Source organism: Rhinatrema bivittatum, chromosome 16, assembly GCF_901001135.1.
Source record: "Rhinatrema bivittatum chromosome 16, aRhiBiv1.1, whole genome shotgun sequence".
Lineage (NCBI taxonomy): Eukaryota > Metazoa > Chordata > Amphibia > Gymnophiona > Rhinatrematidae > Rhinatrema > Rhinatrema bivittatum.
Window position 1 is genome coordinate 65,616,146 of NC_042630.1, and position 19,406 is coordinate 65,635,551.

General features: G+C 46.6%; 1 protein-coding gene across 1 annotated transcript; it reads right to left on the reverse strand.

The window, feature by feature from the left end:
* Positions 1-14,736: 14,736 nt before the first annotated feature.
* LOC115077793 (olfactory receptor 24-like) lies at positions 14,737-15,312 on the reverse strand. Its single transcript, XM_029580080.1, has one exon. It carries the CDS (start codon positions 15,310-15,312, stop codon positions 14,737-14,739), a length of 576 nt encoding a protein of 191 aa, XP_029435940.1.
* Positions 15,313-19,406: the final 4,094 nt, after the last annotated feature.

A 19,406-nucleotide genomic window follows, 5' to 3' on the forward strand; every position in this document is an offset into this window, starting at 1 on the left:
CAGTTTTTTCCGAATGGAACTGCCTGCCCCTCCAGAGATTTTAGATTGCAACAGCTCCCTTTTTAACTTCAATGGGGGACTGGCACTGCCTTTTGAAGTGCATCCTATGCCAGTCCCAATCACTCATCTACCTTTCCCTGACATCATGGATTTAATGTCACTGCCTTCTAGGGATTTCAATTAAAATAATTATTTCTTTATTGGTGAATGAACACCTCTGTACCAATATATGTGAGTGTGGAAAACTACACACATACACCCAGATGCACAGTGCAGTGCCTTGATGTACACTACAACTGAGATAGCTGTATGTCCACACAAAATTAACTCCAGAAGATGCTTACTGGGGATTTGGATTAAAAGAACACTGCTGTACCAATGTATGTGAGTCTGGAAAACTACACACAGACACACAGTGTCTGATGTACACTACAACTGAGACTTATCTGTGTGCACAAAAAAATGAAACTGCAGAGAAAAGACTGGAAGCCTGAGCAAGCACAATTCCTAGTAATGTAGCTTCTTGTTTGAAAATACCAACTTCCAGACATCCACTGCAACTCTCACACTATCTCCTACCCACACCACCCATACCCTGCCTGCAAACTACCCTAGGGGGTTAAGATCAGCAGCAAAATGTCACTGCTGGCAGCTTTTCTCAGTGGGAGATACAGAGAGACAGTCTGAGTTCAATAAAAAAAAAGTGCAGTAAAAAAAAAAGCCTGGCTGGCACAGCAGCAAAAACAAACAAATACATTTTTCAATGGAAATTTCTATCAAAGTAGCAAGCAATAACAATTGCGATGTCCTTTCGTGGATTACAAACTGGCTAAAAGACAGGAAACATAGAGTAGGATTAAATTGTGATTCTGTAGGCATTAAGAAGGGATTTGTAGGCAGCCAGTGTAGAGGAGGATGGATTTTTACGCCAAGTGTGTTCTTTTCTCCTTAGGTCTTGTTTGAGGGCCTTTAGGTCTGGGGTGTACCATGGTTTTCTGTTCTGGGAGGCAGGGCATATGACTTTGGTGGAGGTAGGGCAAACTTGATCTGCAACTTTTGTGGTGATGTTGGTCCATGAAGTGATGGCTGGGTCAGCATCTGAGAGGTCGAGGGGAATTAGTTCCTTTGAAAGATGGTGGTTGAGGTGGTCAGAGGAGCAGGGTTTTCTAAATGGTATGGTAGTTTTGGGAAAGGATTGGCGAGGATGCTCATTGATCTTCATAGATGTGGAGATGATTCAGTGGTCCAACCAAGGGACTGGAGTGCTGTCAGGCATGGAGGAGATTAAGATGCCGTCATTGATGAATATAAGGTCAAGGGTGTGGCCTGCTGAGTGTGGGGCAGGTAACTATTTGAGAGAAGCCGAGATAGCTGAGTGAAGATAGTAGCGTTTCACATTTGTTAGACTGTGGGGAGGCATCTACATGTAGATTCAAATCTCCTAGAAAGATAGCTGGTTTGTATGCGTTGATGTGGTTCGATATAAGTTCGATGATGGGGGAGGGTTTAGATTCAAGGATTCCTGGAGGAGCATAGATAAGGCAGATTTGGAGGTGAGGTGATTTGAAAAGAGCCAATTCTTTTTTGTTGGTGGCATTAGAAATTTGCAAGGTGAGGCCTAACCCTTTTTTGGCCGCCAATAGAAGACCACCACCTCTTTTCTTAAGTCTGGGTATGGAGAAGATATCGTAAAGATTAGTGGGGAGTTCGTTTGTGATGACTATGTCCATGGGTTTCAGCCATGTTTCCATGATGGCACAGATGTCTGGACTGACTTCAATGAGGTAGTTGTTGAGGATGTGTGATTTTTTGGTGAGAGATTGGGCGTTGAAAAGAGAGAGCGTGAAGAGTGAGAGACCCAAAAGCTGTGTGACTGGAGAAATCAAAATTGGTATAAGTCTCTGTTGTCGGGCGGAGGGAGTGTCGATTATTGTGGTCTGATTTTTTCTGTTTTTCAGGTGGTACTTAATAGCTGGGATGGTGAAGGTTCACATTTTTATGTTTGAGATGAGGGGATCTCCAGTTAAGTCGTGGAGTAGATGCTAGGTAGGTGACGAGTGGGGGTGAAGGTAGCTTCCAGTTAGGAGTGAAACCAATGCTGGACCCGAGGTTTGGGAGGAGAATACGCTATTAGAACACTGTGGGGGACGAGGGGATCAGGGCTTCTCGGCAGGGCTGCACGAAGGGGTGCACAAAGGGGCTGGCCCCTTTGTCATGCACCTTCGGCGAGTGACGCCCGGCGCGTGACGCCCGGCGCGCGACGCCGATAGGAGCGGCTGGGATTTAAATCCCCTGCTTACCTCGGCTGCTGACGTTCCTTCTAGCCTATCCCTGATAGGCTGCTTCTCTGGGGGTGGAGCGCAAGGATGAGCCGCATGGCCGGTGCTGGAGCCCCGGAGGTGAGTGCTGTGTGTTAACTAGGCCTTGCCCCGACGGGCTTCAGCGCCGGCTGCGCAGGCCTGGAGCTGTAGTCTGGGTCGGGTGGTGAGATTGCAGCAGTCGTGGTCCGAAGGAAGTCGGGAGGAGCGGCTGGGATTTAAATCCCCCGCTTACCTCGGCTGCTGACGTTCCTCCTAGCCTATCCCTGATAGTCTGCTTCTCTGGGGGTGGAGCGCATGGACGAGCCGCGTGGCCGGTGCTGGAGCCCCGGAGGTGAGTGCTGTGTGTTAACTAGGCCTTGCCCCGACGGGCTTCAGCGCCAGCTGAGCAGGCCTGGAGCTGTAGTCTGGGTCGGGTGGTACGATTGTGGCGGTCGTGGTCCGAAGGAAGTTGGGAGGAGCGGCTGGGATTTAAATCCCCCGCTTACCTCGGCTGCTGACCTTCCTTCTAGCCTATCCCTGATAGGCTGCTTCTCTGGGGGTGGAGCGCAGGGACGAGCCGCGTGGCCGGTGCTGGAGCCCCGGAGGTGAGTGCTGTGTGTTAACTAGGCCTTGCCCCGACGGGCTTCAGCGCCGGCTGAGCAGGCCTGGAGCTGTAGTCTGGGTCAGGTGGCGCGATTGCGGTGGTCGCGGTCCGAAGCAATCATGTGTGCACAGATTACAAAATCAGGCGTGCATGTGCATGCGGCCTGCTAATTTTATAACATGCGTGTGCCAGCACGCGCATGTTATAACATTGGCATGTCCATGTGCGTGCGCTGGGTAGTGCGCACACAAGCACACATGCACACTCCTATTAAAATCTACCCCAATTGAGGAAGAGCAAGGAATATATATAGCAAACCCTTATATTTTACTTAGCATTTACATGGAAATTTTAAAACAAAAGAAGCCCCAATGTGCAAAACTCTGAGCCTCATTACAAGAAATTGTTGCCTCCTTTTCTGTATTTGCATGGAAACTTCTGGATGTATCCTAATATTTAAGGGGAAAAAGGCTTCAGTGCGGTGCTTAAAAATAATCTAAAAATCTAGTCTTGATCAAGTTTGAACACAAATGTAACCACAATAGTGGCCACTTGTACCAACACACTGTTGTTGTGGTTTACGGTTGTGGGCGGCCGTGACCGGAACCCATACCTTGCCTCCCGGTGTCAGGGCCGCCACCGCAGCCACGGCTGGGAGACGCACCGGGGTCAGCCCCTGGTGTGCTCCATACTCCCAAAACCTGGGCGCAAGGTTCCGCGGGGATTCCGGCGGGGGAGACGCTCCCTGGGCCGCCTCCTGCAGCATCAGGCCGTTCTGCAAAGCCCTTCTGGGCGCAGCCTGCCGACTCTCCCCTTAGGCGTGAGGCCGCACCTCCCGGGGAGATTTAAAGGGGCCTCATCCCCTAAATTATCACCTGCTCCCAATAGGCTAGGCACTGAATACTACTTAAGGAGACTGCCCCCAGTCACTCCTTGACTTGGCAACGAGTCTGCTCGCTTTAGTGAGTCTCCTGGTGCCTTGGGTTCCTGGTCCCTATTTCTGTATGACCGGTGATTCTTCGGTGTATGACTCGGACTAGCAAGCGGTGATTCTTCAGTGTATGACGCGGACTGACAAGCGGTGATTCTTCGGTGTATGATTCGGACTGGCAAGCGTTGACTCTCTGGTACTCAACCTCGGACTTCTTCGACGGACCATCCGTCTTCAAGGGCCCACCTAAGTTCCAGCGGCCCGGGCCCCTACGGGCTCCTCCCGGGGGGGCCGCAGGCTTCCAGCGGTGAAGATTCAATTGGTCCTTGCACCGACTCCTCGCCTCTTTAACCTCTCATAGGTCCACCTAAGTCCCAGCGGCCCGGGTCCCTACGGGCTCCTCCTGGGGGGACTGCGGGCTTCCAGCGGCGAAAATCCGACCAGCTCCTACTTTGGTTCCACCTCGCCACCCGACAGGGAAAACTGAGGAGCCATCTCCTTGAGTTGTGCCAATTCCCTGTAGGTTTAAGGGTTCACATCTCTCCTGGTCAAGGTTCCAGCAACTAGATAAATCCAGATTTGGTGTTAAGGTATCCATACCCTGAGCACCTTCATGGTTCTCTTTTTTCTTAAATGGAGGTAAATAATAGGATTTTGATAATGGAGGTATTGCTATCTCAGGGACTTTGAGAATTTCCAGAAGATATTTCCTAAACATCTTCGTTGGAATATGTTGAAGTTTAGGAAAGTTTATAAAGCAAAGATTTTTCCCTTGCATTATATTTTCCAAATTCTCAAGTTTATTCTGAAGCAGTTGGTTCTCTTTTATCAATAGATCCTGAGTAGGCTTCAGACTTAGCAGATCCTATTTCACTTCCACCATTTCTTTTGAAAAGGAAGCTTCAGATTTTTCAAACAAGCTTACTCTATGTTCAATGAAATTTACTTCTCAACTACAGGATTCAATTGCAAAGTCATAGAGGAGGTTCCAAGGTTCACTATGGCCTCCCAAATAGAATCAAGTTTAATCAGTTTAGGTCTTAACAGAGTAGGCAAATAGAAATTGCTCAATGGGCTTGTAGCTGGGGGAGACATATTCAACCTGGTTCTGAAAACCTCCCTTCTCCAGTGAGCCAGCAGTACCCATAATAGGGCCATCACCTGCTTCTCCTCCAGTATTCTCAGGGTGTCCCAGCCCCACTCAGACTCACAGGGCATCAGCATCATCCGCGAGCACCCCCTCCAACAGTATACCCTGCTATCTGGAGGCAGCTGGGCTCACTGGTGGAACCCTAAGAATCAGGGAGAGAGATGTCTACAAGTCCGAGGGAGAGGCAAGTAACTCCATTACAGCCTCCTCCCTCAAGGACAACACACCCGATCAGCTCCCATGCTGAATATGAGCATCCATTGGGCCAAAAACTGGGGGTGCCTGAGAGGAGGGTAAGTCTTCTCCTTTGCCCTATGTTTCCAAGCTGAATGTGGCACTGATAAAAAGAAATGCCTACTCGAGACAGAAAGGAAAAACACTGGAGCTCATGTGAGCTGCTCAGCAGCGTCCTTCTTGAATCCCCTATTATTCCCACTCTTAACCCTTTTTATTTTACTTGTTAGTCACTTCCAACTCCTCTGTATTTCCTGTCGAATTAGAAACAGGACTGTGATCTTGCACTTTTATCTTCAATTCACAACTACCTGGGATTTTCCCCTATTCCCCCTCTTCCTCCACACACAGTCTACCTTGTCTGGTCATTGACACAAAGTTCCTTGATGAGGGACTATGCACCAGGGTTTCTTTTGAGACTCTGTAATTGTGCACCTGAATCTGGTCATGAGGCATCACCCAATGATTGCAGCTCCCTCCCCACAGGGACTATGAGCAATGCTCCCACAATATCCCCAGCCTCAGGCAACTTAGGTCCTGAATCTGACCAGGAGATTGAATGAGGGACTTTCCCCACGACAGTGCATAGCACTTTCACTGAGCCACCTTCTCTTTAAATAAACACAATTTGAAATTTGAGGTCAAATCAATTTTTAAGTCAAATTAAGTAATTGAATTATTTCAAGGTCTTTATAATATTTCCCCAGTTTCTCTGCCATCATTGGTTTACAGCAATATTGGACAACTAGGGTCTACATCCAAAAGACCAATTCAAAAATTAGTTTTAGCCAGGTACATTTAACTAGATAAATACCTGGTTCCTCTAACCAGCTAAATGTATACAGGTAAAACTACAATCCACTAAAAAGTTAGCCTGGTATAAAGGAGACCATCCAGATATGTTCTGGGGAGTGTTTTTCTATTTTCTCCTGTAGCCGTAATATTCAGCTGTAAGCAGCAAAATTAACCTGCACAAATGGCTTCCCTAAATCCAACACACTCAAATTTGGAAATAGAAAAATGTTCCCGATATTCCTATTGTTTATTTTTCTCCATTGTGAGTGTAATTTGGTAGCTGCCCATATAAAATAGCCAGTAAATATGCATCTAATTTGCATCAGTTTTTAAGCAAAGTTATATGTCTATGTTCATTTCTACAATTATTCCACCAAAACCATGATTCTCATCTGATCATTTTTGAGTGGTCGTTTTTGAGGAAATTTATTTGACTGCCTTTGAAATCCCAATGCATGCACAGAAGTGCAAACCCCATCCAAACCTCCACTCAGTCCATGTAAATATATCTCTACATCAGGTGAGCAATTTTCTTAACTGACTCTTTCCATGGCTAAATTTCTGTTTTACCCATGGAAATGACTCCCCTTTTTGTTGATTGTAAAAATGCTTAGTACACAGGTCTCAATGTCATATTTGTCAGGGAATACTGGCACTGACTTCTCAATAAAATTATTGCAAGTAATTACATTAAAGGCTATAAATATGAACGTTCAAGATGATTGTGCTCTGCAAATTATTCCATTTTTCACAGTAATGTCAGATTTCCAATAATACAGGAGGGAATGAATTTGCTCCCAAAGTATACAGAGAGGGTGAAATTTAGGGACGCACATTTACGCACCCACTCATAAAAATCATAAGTAGAATAAGCACATACATGGTTTCCTCTCCCCCAATTCCACCCTTTAGAATCTCTCTCACTAGTTGGGGGAATAGTATGTTTGAAATCATGATATGTGTGTACTTTTCCACAGGAAAATGTTCAAATACCAATTTGCCTCACTCACCAGGGATTACGTACAGCAATCAAACCCCCTTCCTTGCTCTTACTTGGCATTTACAGTACTACTTATCTATTAGCAGTAGCATCTCTTGTCCTCTTACTGGGATATCCCACATGTCTTCCCAATTTTGCACAGGAATGTTTCCACTCAATCTGGGTAAACGCACGGACATGCAGGACATAGGTGCAGAAGTTTACCAACATATTGGGTGGGCAACTTTAAAACTATCCATTTCCAAGGTTTTACCTATGGGAATGCCTTTGAAAATGACTATCTTTGTGTCTATGGTGAGCTTAGCATTAGCAAACTGAAAACAAGAGAAGCTGTTTATGAGTCACTAAAAATTTTCCATGGACACCAATAATTTTGGAAATATTAGAGTAGGCAAGATAAGCTATTCTTGAGTTATACACATATATAATATACTTCATTTAATGAAGTCAATATTCAAAGGGGCAGATTTTTGAAGGCTACGCATGTAACATATGCGCGTAACCTGAGAAAATCTGCCCCTGCACTCGCCAAACCTATTTTGCATAGGCTCGGCAGTGTGTGCAAGCCTCGGGACGCGCGTATGTCCCGAGGCTCTGAAAAAGGGGCGTTCCAGGGGCAGGGCTGTGGGTGGAGCGCCGGCTCGGGGGCATTCCAGGGGCGGGACCGAGGCCTCCTGAACAGCTGCTGTGCCGGGGGATGGTGCACCGGCAGCTGGCGGCGTGCACAAGTTATGCCTGCCCTGAGGCAGGCATAACTTCAATGATAACGGTGGGGGGGGGGGGGCGCTGGATAAGGCTGGGGGTGGGTTAGATAGGGAAAGGGAGGGGAAAGTTGGGGGGTGGAAGGAAAGTTCCCTCTGAGGCCGCTCCGATTTCGGAGCGGCCTTGGAGAGAACGGAGGAAGCCTGCGAATCTTGGCGCGCGCAAGTTGCACAATTGTGTAGCCCCTTGCGCGCGCCAACAGTGGATTTTATAACATGCGTATGGCAGCGTGCACATGTTATAAAATCAGGCATAGATTTATTTGCGCCGGGTTGCGCGAACAAATCTATGCCCATGCGCAGGTTTGAAGATCTGCCCCAAAGAGTCTAGCTGGTTTAGTCATCAGCTAGTTGGGACTCTTGGGGTGATTTTTCATCTCAGATTCCAAGTGAAACTAGGTGAGCATTCCTAAGAGCATAACTTGATTGTGGAGTAAACATGCATGCACATAATTGCATTTTTATATATATATACTGTTAGCAAGGCAGACTTTTAGGCCCAGGGAGAGTTGGCACTACTGCAAGTCTCCACCATCGGCAAGTGGAGCTAACTGTAGCAGAGGCCCAATTGGAGCCTCGCCAATACCAGCCCATGTTCCCCTTAGATTGAGCTCTCAGTTGCTGGGGCCAGCTGGTCATAGGCCTGGGCCTCTTTGATGAGTGGTAGCAGTTATAGATGCAGGCCATGTCCTAAGATAAACACGATAGAGGGTGGTTTGAGAGGTAAAATCAGATGGTAATCAATGGCAGGTGGCCTTGGAGTGGGGCATTATCTAGCTGAGAGATGAGGTCTAAGTGAGTGGACGTAGGATCATGATCCAGACAGAGCTCTGTAGCAGGTAGTCCTGCTGAGAGATGAAGTCCAGGTGGGTGGATGTTGGATTTTTTTAAACCATTCTTATTGAAATAAAGGAAGCAATGACAATACAATGAATTACTTGTGAAATATATATATATCAAATAGATTTTAAAGGTTTATGGCAGATGCTCCTGCTGAGAGATGGGGTCCAGGCAAGCAGACATAGAATCATGATGCAGACTGAGGTCTCTGGCAGGTGGCTGTGGTCTGAGTCGATATCCAGGCAATGGTCGGAGACAGGCAGAAGTCAGCAGTGTCAGCTTCAGAGTTGACGGTCAAACCAGGAATTCAAGAACAAACACTGATGGAAACAGAGGCCTACAAGGAAACTCTGAAGGAAGATGCCAGGGAGACCATGCAGGGGAAAACTGACTACAAGGGCAGACAAGACCAGAATGCCAGCACAGGAACGCAGGAACATGGAAAGGCAAGAAACACTACCAGAGGTAGACAACCTATTGCCAAGGCACTGGAGTGAAGTCTGGAGCTGGTTTATGTATGCTGCATGGATGATGTCATCAAGGAGAGCCTTTCCACGATTCCTGCCACAGACCCTTTAAGAGCGCGAGAGATGAGTACATATACACAACTAGAGAATGGACGGAGGGGGAGGCATCGGAAGCAGGTCTGAGGCAGCAGCCAATGACCACGGGGCCAGGAGGCAGTCAGGAGCCCCCCATCTACAGAAATTGTATGCGTAAAGAAAATGGATGCATTTGTACACAATATTTTTAAAGGCAATTTTCAAAATAAATATAAACAGGTAATGAGAAGCAAGAGACTCATGTCCATTTCTTCATGCAAGACTCCTATGGAAGATGATTTGTGACAGAAGGTGTGGAAAAGCTGCAGAATGGCCTGAGAAGGACCTGTTTAGTTTTTTTTTGTTGATGTTGTTGTTGTGTTTTATTTTGCTTTTTGTTTTTAATAAAAAGTTAATTTTGGTTCACCAAACAACCGAATTAAACAGTATAATAACCAAAACATAAATGAAAACATAAAAACCCTGAAATGGGCCAAAACAAAAGTTTTAAGTGTGCTGCCAATACACTTTTACGACATACGGGTTGATACAGTATCGTTCGGTCGAAGATTGCCCGTCTGTAATGTGCTCGGAGTGCACAATTCGGGCGCGTAAGGCGATCCAGCGATACAGTCTCCAGTTTCACGCATCCTTAGCGCTTCTTAAAACAGACGCATAACCCTTTCCGCACGTGGCATGTAAATGAACGAATTAGCTGTATAATGCTGTATAATGAAGGAATTAGCTATTCCCCTCCGATACCGTAACGCGCGCTCAGATTATCTCCTTAGTAACCCGCTGTTTTGCCGCGGCCTTAACGTGTTAGTTTACCGCCTCCCCCTAGTAGGTGTTAGGACTGTGAGTCTAGTAACAAATCCATCAACACCGCTTAAGATACTCAAAAACAATAAAACAGAATAAAAAAAAAAGCGATACAGAGATGATTGAGAAAATGTAATGCTGTGGGACACATAAAACCTGTCAGAAAAAAAATTAAAAATTTTTAAATACCTGTCGGAGGGCCGCGTGGGTCCAGGCGGCGGTGGCGGCTGGGGGGGCGGGTGGACGCGCGTTAGTTTCAGACGACCGGCGGCGGGAGCCGGGGGGCGGGTGGTCGCGTGTTAAATCTAGGCCGGGTCGCACAGACGCGCATTCATCCAGGCAGAGGAGCCGGCGGCGAAAGCAGCCGGCTCCTCCGCCTGGATGAATGAATGCGCGCCTGTGCGACCCCTGCGATTCGGTGCTCAAGGCAGTCACATGCCGTGACGTCACGCCTTGAGCGCCGAATCGCAGGGGTCGCACAGGCGCGCATTCATTCACTGCCTAGATGAATGAATTCATTCATCCAGGCGGAGGAGCCGGCTGCTTTCGCCGCCGGCTCCTCCGCCTGGATGAATGCGCGAATGTGCGACCCGGCCTAGATTTAACACGCGACCACCCACCCCCCGGCTCCCGCCGCCGGTCGTCTGAAACTAACGCGCGTCTACCCGCCGCCGCCGCCTGGAACAGGCGCCCACCCGCCCGCGGCCTAGATTTAACACGCGACCACCCGCCCCCTGGATCCCGCCGCCCGCCGGCCGCCTGGACCCACGCGGCCCTCCGACAGGTATTTAAAAATTTTGTTTTTTACACTTCCTGGTGCCTGTCATTTCAAATGTCATTTGAAATGACAGGCACCAGCGCACCCAGGTTACTGTATAGGTGCTGTATTAAGCGCCTATACAGTAAAATGGGTTGCACGGGCATAACCCTTCCCTAACGCTTTACAGCCGCGGCATGCATTTGCATGCAATTAGAAGAGAGTATCAGGCGCTAGGTCAAGAGAACTGTGCGTGCGGGGAGGAAGGGTGCGCCTGACACTGCCGCACTGTTTCTACCGCGGCCTTACAGTATCGAGCCGATAGTGAGGTTTGCAAAGGCAAGCTGAATAAGAAAAAGGTGGTTCTGAGTTCATAATGAGGAAATATTCAAAGTGTCTGCACAGGTGGTTTTAATGTGAACATTCTCAGCATGGAACCTGCTCAGGAGTGTAAACTGCAAGCATTTCATTGTGTTTCCAATTACATGTACAAAAAGGTAGATTTTCAAAAGTATGCATGTGTGTCCAGGTGTTCACATGAATGTAGCTATTTTATAATATGCATGCATCCTCTGTGCACACAGGGATGGTGGATTTTAACATCCACGTGTGCATGTGCAGACAGATGGCATCCTCTGTGCATGGGGGGGGTGGGATTTTAAGCGTCCATGCACGACGATGCAATCGGGCCTCCCCCAGTTCCCTCCTAGAGCACTCCAATTAAGGAGCAGACTGGGAGGGAACTTCCCTATACCCCTACCTAACCTTCCTACCCTTTCCCCTCTCCTCCCTGACCCTTACTATTAGAACTAGTAGAACATACTTCATCTTGGCGGGTGAAGTAAGTTACGCATGCCGGCTGGCTGCCAGCATGTGCTTCCCTGAAACATGACCCAATGGTTGCTGGCCTGGCCTACCCCTCCCCTCCCCATCCAGATCACACCCCCCCGGATTGCCCATTTTGCAGGGCCCAGCACCTGCACAGAATGGGGGTTATGTGCGTGACCAGGCCCATTCTAAAATGCTCGTGGTGCACGCAAGGCCCAGGCAGAACACATAACCCCCGTTTTTTATGTGCGTGGCCCTTTTAAAATCCAGCCCATAGATCTTTAGCGTTCCTCCACCTAATGAAACAGCAGATAAAAAATATGCAGATGATTTTTGTACTTGTATATATTTTAAGAACTGCTTCTAAGAAAATTTGCAAATATTACACCGGTATAAAAATGCATATCTACCTTTGCTGCTTCACCAGTTAGGGAAAATTGCACCCTATATTTATAGCTGCACAAAGGGGTGAATTAGTTCACCCCTTTGGCTGTTCTTGCAGGCTTTTCCTAACTCCAATATTATTTAACTCCTAACAATAAATAAATACACATCACCAGCAACATCATCATTAGTTACCTCTTACAATGTAATTATATGTAAATATCTGGTCTTCCTTTTCCTTCTTACTCCAAGTTCTAATTTTCCTTGTTACATGTAACTGCTTTTTCCGCACTATTGTTCTAGTTTAAGTTTATTTTACACTCCTGTTTCATGTGAACCACCATGATGGGACTATTGTCTTGAATGTTGGTATATAAAAAACTTAAATAAATAAAAATAAATAAATACATTTAGAGCTTGAGACTAGTGATGTTTTTCGTCAAAGTTTTAAACCCATTTCACTGACCATTTACAGTCTATGAAATGAATTCCATAGAAACCCTAAAGGAGAGAAATCCACTGCATGTGAGAGAATGCCTCTGTGTGTGTGTGTGTGTGTGTGTGTGTGTGTGTGTGACTTCTGTAAAACGAAGTAATTAGGCATCACCATCTTTGTTCTTATTTTGTTCATGACATGCAATTTATAGTGATGTGCAAAGCCCAAACCTTTTGGTTCAGGCTTTGTTTTCAGCCCGCTGCGGAAAATATCAAATTTCCCACGGCTCAGGCCTTTGAAATTCGGGGGTACCTGAATTTCGGGTTAGTGCACGCTAACGAGGAGTTAGCGCACTAACTTCCGTTAGTGTGTACTAACCCGAAAAAGAATTTTTCCTGAAATTTCGGGAAAAATTTGTTCAGGATTCTTTGTCCCCGAAACAGGACAAATGCACATCCCTAACAATTTAGTGTATAAGCCAGCATCCAAGTTTTGACACTAGCTAAAATTAGGACGATTGCTAAATTTCTGTTAACTAGAAAGAATTAGAGAAAATTGGAAATTAGAATGTTCCGGAGTTGGGAAAAAGCACATTGACATGTAATCATTCCAAAAGAGGTAACATATAGACTCATAGTAAATGTCAGTATATAAAGCTCAAATGGTCTTTTGATTCTTCCCAGTAAGTTCCTTTTATGATAGTAACTGCTGATCCATGCAGGTTACCCCCATGAAGAGATGTTACTCCTAAAGTTACTTGGAAGCAAGAGTGTGCTGCACAAACAGACTTTATGGTCCGTAAGTTCATATAAGCATTTAAAGTTTTAATGTAGAGGCAAATTAATTAATCTCTGACAATAGCAACCATCTAAATCCCCCTGGGGACAGTGGAATGGCACATTATTTGCTGCAAAAGTATATGAACTGATTTGGACAGTTGCTATTGTCAGAGATTACCGTATTTGCCGGTGCATAGGATGCACTTTTTTCCCCTCAAAATAGGGGAAAAATAAGGAGTGTGTCCTATGCGCTGGTAATCAAAATTAACAGCGTCCGGGGGGGGGGGGGGGAGTGATGCGGTGGTATCGGGGAGCGAGGGCGCCCCTCCCGATTGGCCGGTACAGTGCATAGGATGCACTCCTTATTTTTCCCCTATTTTGAGGGGAAAAAAGTATGTCCTATGCACCGGCAAATACGGGAGGTGCGCCCTCACTCCCCGACACACCAATTCACTCCCCTCCCCACCAGACGCTGTTAATTTTTATTTCCTTTTTTTGATTACCTAATTACCTAACGCAGGGAGATGCAGGGCCCAGGAGGTCGGTCTCCACTGGAAGAGGAGGATAGAAATGCAGGCTCTTCCCGTGATCGGGGGAAAGGGGAGATGCAGGGGGCTTTGGCTGGATGGCGGCGGCTGCATAGTCGGCCAATCGGGAAGTGATTCTGCAGGTCCTATGCGCCGGACTTCCCGCCGGACGCTGTTAGTAATTTTGATTGCCGGTGCATAGGATTTGCAGAATCACTCCCCGACGCCACCGGAACACTCAACCCCCCCCCACCCACCGGACGCTGATTTAGTGCCCCAGAATTATATAGAAAATTATTTTGATTACCGGCGCACAGGACCTGCAGAATCGCTCCCCGAATCGGGTGGCGCACCCTCATTCCTCGACGCCACCGCGACACTCCCCACAGGACGCTGATAGTATTTTGATTGCCGGCGCATAGGACTTGCAGAATCGCTCCCCGACGCCACCGCAACACTCCCCCTCCACCCATTGGACGCTGATTTAGTGCCCCAAAATTATATAGAAAATTATTTTTTTCCCTTAAAAATATGTAGAGAAAAGGGGGTGCGTCTTATATGCGACTGAGTCCCATGCTCCGGCAAATATGGTAATTCATTTGCCTCTACATTAAAACTTTATATGCTTATATGAACGTACGGACCATAAAGTCTGTTTGTGCAGCACACTCTTGCTTCCGATTATCAATTTTGGTGTGTTCTGCCTTCTGTTTCCACATCTATTGTCGTGTTTACTATTCCTAAATTGACCCCATTTCTTCATTTCCATCTTCTAGAATCCAGAGATCCGCATTGTGTATCCTATGCTTTTCCTCTTCTTTCTTTAACTTAGCCCTTTTATTTGGAAAATCCTCATTGTAGAAAATGAATAAATACATAAATAAATAAGCAAGCAGCCAAATAAAAAAACAAAATTAAAAAATAATCAAGCTAAGATTTGATTAACTTTTTAATAATTTTTCATAGTTTTACAGTATATTATACATCAGCATTGGGCTAGTTCCTGGCAGACTTTCAGAAGGATATAATACGTTTTCCATTTCATATTATTTCCTAATGATGACTTTTCTGAGGGCATTTTTTACTTCTTGATTTCTCAAACTATAAATCAAGGGGTTTAGCATGGGGATTAGTACTGTGTACAGGAGGGCAAATATTTTGTCTTGCTCTGCTGATTGCATTGAACTTGGCCTCAGGTAGACACACATAATTGTCCCATAGAAAAGAAGAACAACTGTGAGATGGGAAGAGCATGTGGAGAAGGTCTTGCTTCGCCCATCAGTAGAATGGATTTTTAGGATGGCTGCAATGATAAAGATGTAGGATGACAGAGTTAAAAGAAATGGGATGATACCCAAAAATAAACCTTCAGACAGTACAAGTATTTCAAGGCTGTGGGTATCACTACAGGACAATTTTAGTAATGCGTTGATATCACAGAAGAAGTGATTAATCTCATTGGAACCACAAAAAAAGTACTGGGATATGAAAACTTCAATGGGAAGGTCAACCAGACAACCAGTTATCCATGAAGCAGATACCAATAAGCCACATATCCTTTTATTCATCATAAGTGAGTAATGCAAAGGGTGGCATATTGCCACATAGCGATCATAGGCCATGGCCGTGAGAAGGTAGAATTCTGTAGCTATGAAAATCATGAAACAGTAAAGCTGCGTCATACATAGAGAGAAGGAAATGAATATTTTCCCTTTAAAGAGACTTTGCAGCATTGTTGAGAGAGTGACTGTGGTGTTACAGATATCAATGAAGGACAGGTTACTGAGGAAGAAGTACATGGGTTTGTGGAGATGATGGTCAGACCACGTTAATGTTAGAAACCCAAGGTTTCCCAGAATTGAGATGAAGAAGGCTGGGATAATTATTACGTAAATTAAGGTTTCCTGATGAGAATGTTTATTAAAGCCCAGAATAATGAATCCTGTTGTCCATGTCTTATTCTCCTTCTCCATTGCTTCAGTGCCCATAATCTGTTAGGATATAGAGAAAGAGATTAAAAGATTGCAGATAAAAGAATGATACATTTATCAATGTACAAGTTGTCCCAATCATATGTATTTGGCTACCAGTGTTGAAATCTAGTCAGTCATCAATTTTTCTCAATTCATCAAAAGCAACAGATACTGGTTTTAAGTCATTTAAGAACATAAGCAATTGCCATGCTGGGTCAGACCAAGGGTCCATCAAGCCCAGCATCCTGTTTCCAACATAGGCCACAAGAACCTGGCAATTATTGGGGTAGGTTTTCGGGGGGGTACACGTATATGCCTTTCAAAATCTACTCCTTAGGGAATAGCTGTTTTGATTATAGGGTTCACAGGAGAGAGAGAGAAAGAAAGAGAGAGAGAGCCTTGCTATAGCATCTACTCCCTAGACAGGTATTTGTATCCCTATGGGAGGCCCACCTAGTAGGGATGTGAATCATTTTTTGACGATTTAAAATATCGTCCGATATATTTTAAATCGTCAAAAAATCGTTAGGGCCACGATACAATACCAATTCCCCCGATTTATCGTTAAAAAATCGTAAATCGGGGGAAGGGGGAGGGCAGGAAAACCGGCACACTAAAACCCCCTAAAACCCCCCCCCGACCCTTTAAATTAAATCCCCCACCCTCCCGAACCCCCCCCCCCCAATGCTTTAAATTACCTGGGGATCCGGTGGTGGTCCAGAACGGCGGCGGTCCGGAACGGCCCCCTCAATAGAATCGTGTTGTCTTCAGCCGGCGCCATTTTTCAAAATGGCCGCCGCAAAATGGCGGCGGCCATAGACAAAAACGATTCAACGGAGGAGGTCGTTCCGGACCCCCGCTGGACTTTTGGCAAGTCTTGTGGGGGTCAGGAGGCCCCCCCAAGCTGGCCAAAAGTTTCCTGGGAGTCCAGCGGGGATCCGGGAGCGATTTCTTGCCGCGAATCGTTTTCGTACGGAAAATGGCGCCGGCAGGAGATCGAGTGCAGGAGGTCGTTCAGCGGCGGTCCGGAACCCCCGCTGAACGACCTCCTGCAGTCGATCTCCTGCCGGCGCCATTTTCCGTACGAAAACGATTCGCGGCAAGAAATCGCTCCCGGAACCCCGCTGGACTCCCAGGAAACTTTTGGCCAGCTTGGGGGGGCCTCCTGACCCCCACAAGACTTGCCAAAAGTCCAGCGGGGGTCCGGAACGACCTCCTCCGTCAAATCATTTTTGTCTATGGCCGCCGCCATTTTGCGGCGGCCATTTTGAAAATGGCGCCGGCTGAAGACAACACGATTCTATTGAGGGGACCGTTCCGGACCGCCACCGTTCTGGACCACCGCCGGATCCCCAGGTAATTTAAAGCATTGGGGGGGGGGTTCGGGAGGGTGGGGGATTTAATTTAAAGGGTCGGGGTGGGTTTTAGGGGGGTTTAGTGTGCCGGCTCACGATTTTAAACGATTTTTCACGATAGTTTACAACACCCAAACGGCAACAATACGATTCCCTCCCCCTCCCAGCCGAAATCGATCGTTAAGACGATCGAGGACACGATTCACATCTCTACCACCTAGTAACTCAAGGTGGGGATTAGGTATGAGTGTAGGGGGTTGGGGCCACTTTCACATTCAACATGAGACGTACGAACAGAACAGTGGTCTCTTGTGAAGATTTGATGGCCTTCGGAGGAAGGAAACTCACTCCAAGATGAGATTTGGGCAATGTTCTCTCCACCTAGCTTGTTGTTGCCCAGGGTAGAGTGTCCATCAAAGCTAGGTGGAGAGAACATTGCCCCAAATCTCATCTTGGAGTGAGTTTCCCTTACTCCGAAGGCCATCAAATCTTCACAAGAGACCACTGTTCTGTTCATACGTCTCATGTTGAATGTGATAAGTGCCCCCAACCCCCCCCTACACTCCATACCTAATCCCCCACCCTGAGTTACTAGGTGGGCCTCCCCATAGGGATACAAATACCCTGTTTCTAGGGAGTAAACATTATAGCAGCTCTCTCTCTCTCTCTCTCTCTCTCTCTCTCTCTCTCTCTCTCTCTCTCTCTCTCTCTCTCTCTCTCTCTCTCTCTCTCTCTCTCTCTCTCTCTCTCTCTCTCTCTCTCTCACCGCGAAGATGGATTCGCAAAACCATCGCGGCAGAAAATGAGGCCCTTAGTGTCTATTGCATTGTTTAGATTAACACACTATGGGGCGGATTTTCAGAGCCCTGCTCGCCGGTGCGCCTATGTTCAATAGGCCTACCAGTGCGCGCAGACCCCGGGACTCGCGTAAGTCGGAGGCGGGCCCGGGGGCGTGGTTACAGCCCGGGGTGGTCCGAGGGCATGGCCACGCCCTCCAGACCCGCGTCCTGGCATGCGGGGATTTACGTCTCCCTCCGGGAGGCGTAAATCCCCCGACAAAGGTAAGGGGGGTTTTAGACAGGGCTGGGCGGGTGGGTTAGGTAGAGGAAGGGAGGGGGAGGGTGTTAGAGAATTCCCTCCGAGGCCGCTCCGATTTCGGAGCGGCCTCGGAGGGAACGGAGGTAGGCTGCGCGGCTCGGCGCGTGCCGGCTATATGGAATCGATAGCCTTGCGCGCGCCGATCCCGGATTTTAGCGGCTACGCGCGTATCTACTAAAATCCAGCGTACTTTTGTTGGCGCCTGATGCGCCAACAAAAGTACGCCAATTTGAAAATCTACCCCAATATTAATGACAGAAACGGATACAATATAGTGTTTTTGTAACATTTGGCGTGGTCTTATCTTACTTATATTTTAGGTTATGTATCCCTGGAATTATTCATTTTATTATTTCGGCAAGCCTTCGTAAAAACTCATGGTTGGGATGAATACGATTGTTAAAATGCTGAGGATGTGACATCACTACCCTCCATAGAGATCATTTTTTTGTTTTTTGTGAATTGCTTTTGCTCAAGAATTTGACATTCAGTAAGTTAATTTTTTTTTTTTATATTGGCTGAATATATAAGAAGAATTTAATGTATTTCTTTAAAATGTTTTTTGAGAGGATATGACATCATTAATTATTCGCACGGTTTGTTATGATATCTGTATAAACATCGTTAAAGAGCTTACATGTTTTCAGACACTGTGAGCAAGTCCTTGCTTATGGTTAATCTTTGCGTTTTTAAGGTAATATTAACCTTTTTTGTTTTAGATGCTAAATTTATTTTATCGATAATGGTGTTTTTATTTGAGATCAGAGTTTGTTTACAAGTTGTGGTTTTCTTTAGTAACATCGGTTCTCAAAGTAGTTTCGTATGTTCTAAATATGCCCACTGTTAGGGGTGGGTGTAAAGTAGTTACTAGGGATGTAAATCGTTTTAGGACGATTAAAATTATCGTCCGATAATTTTAATATCGTCTTAAACCGTTATGGAACACAATACAATACAGATTCTAACGATTTATCGTTATAAATCGTTAGAATCGTGAGCCGGCACACTAAAACCCCCTAAAACCCACCCCCGACCCTTTAAATTAAATCCCCCACCCTCCCGAACCCCCCCCCAAATAACTTAAATAACCTGCGGGTCCAGCGGCGGTCCGGAACGGCAGCGGTCCGGAACGGGCTCCTGCTCCTGAATCTTGTCGTCTTCAGCCGGCGCCATTTTCCAAAATGGCGCCGAAAAATGGCGGCGGCCATAGACGAAAAAGATTGGACGGCAGGAGGTCCTTCCGGACCCTCGCTGGACTTTTGGCAAGTCTCGTGGGGGTCAGGAGGCCCC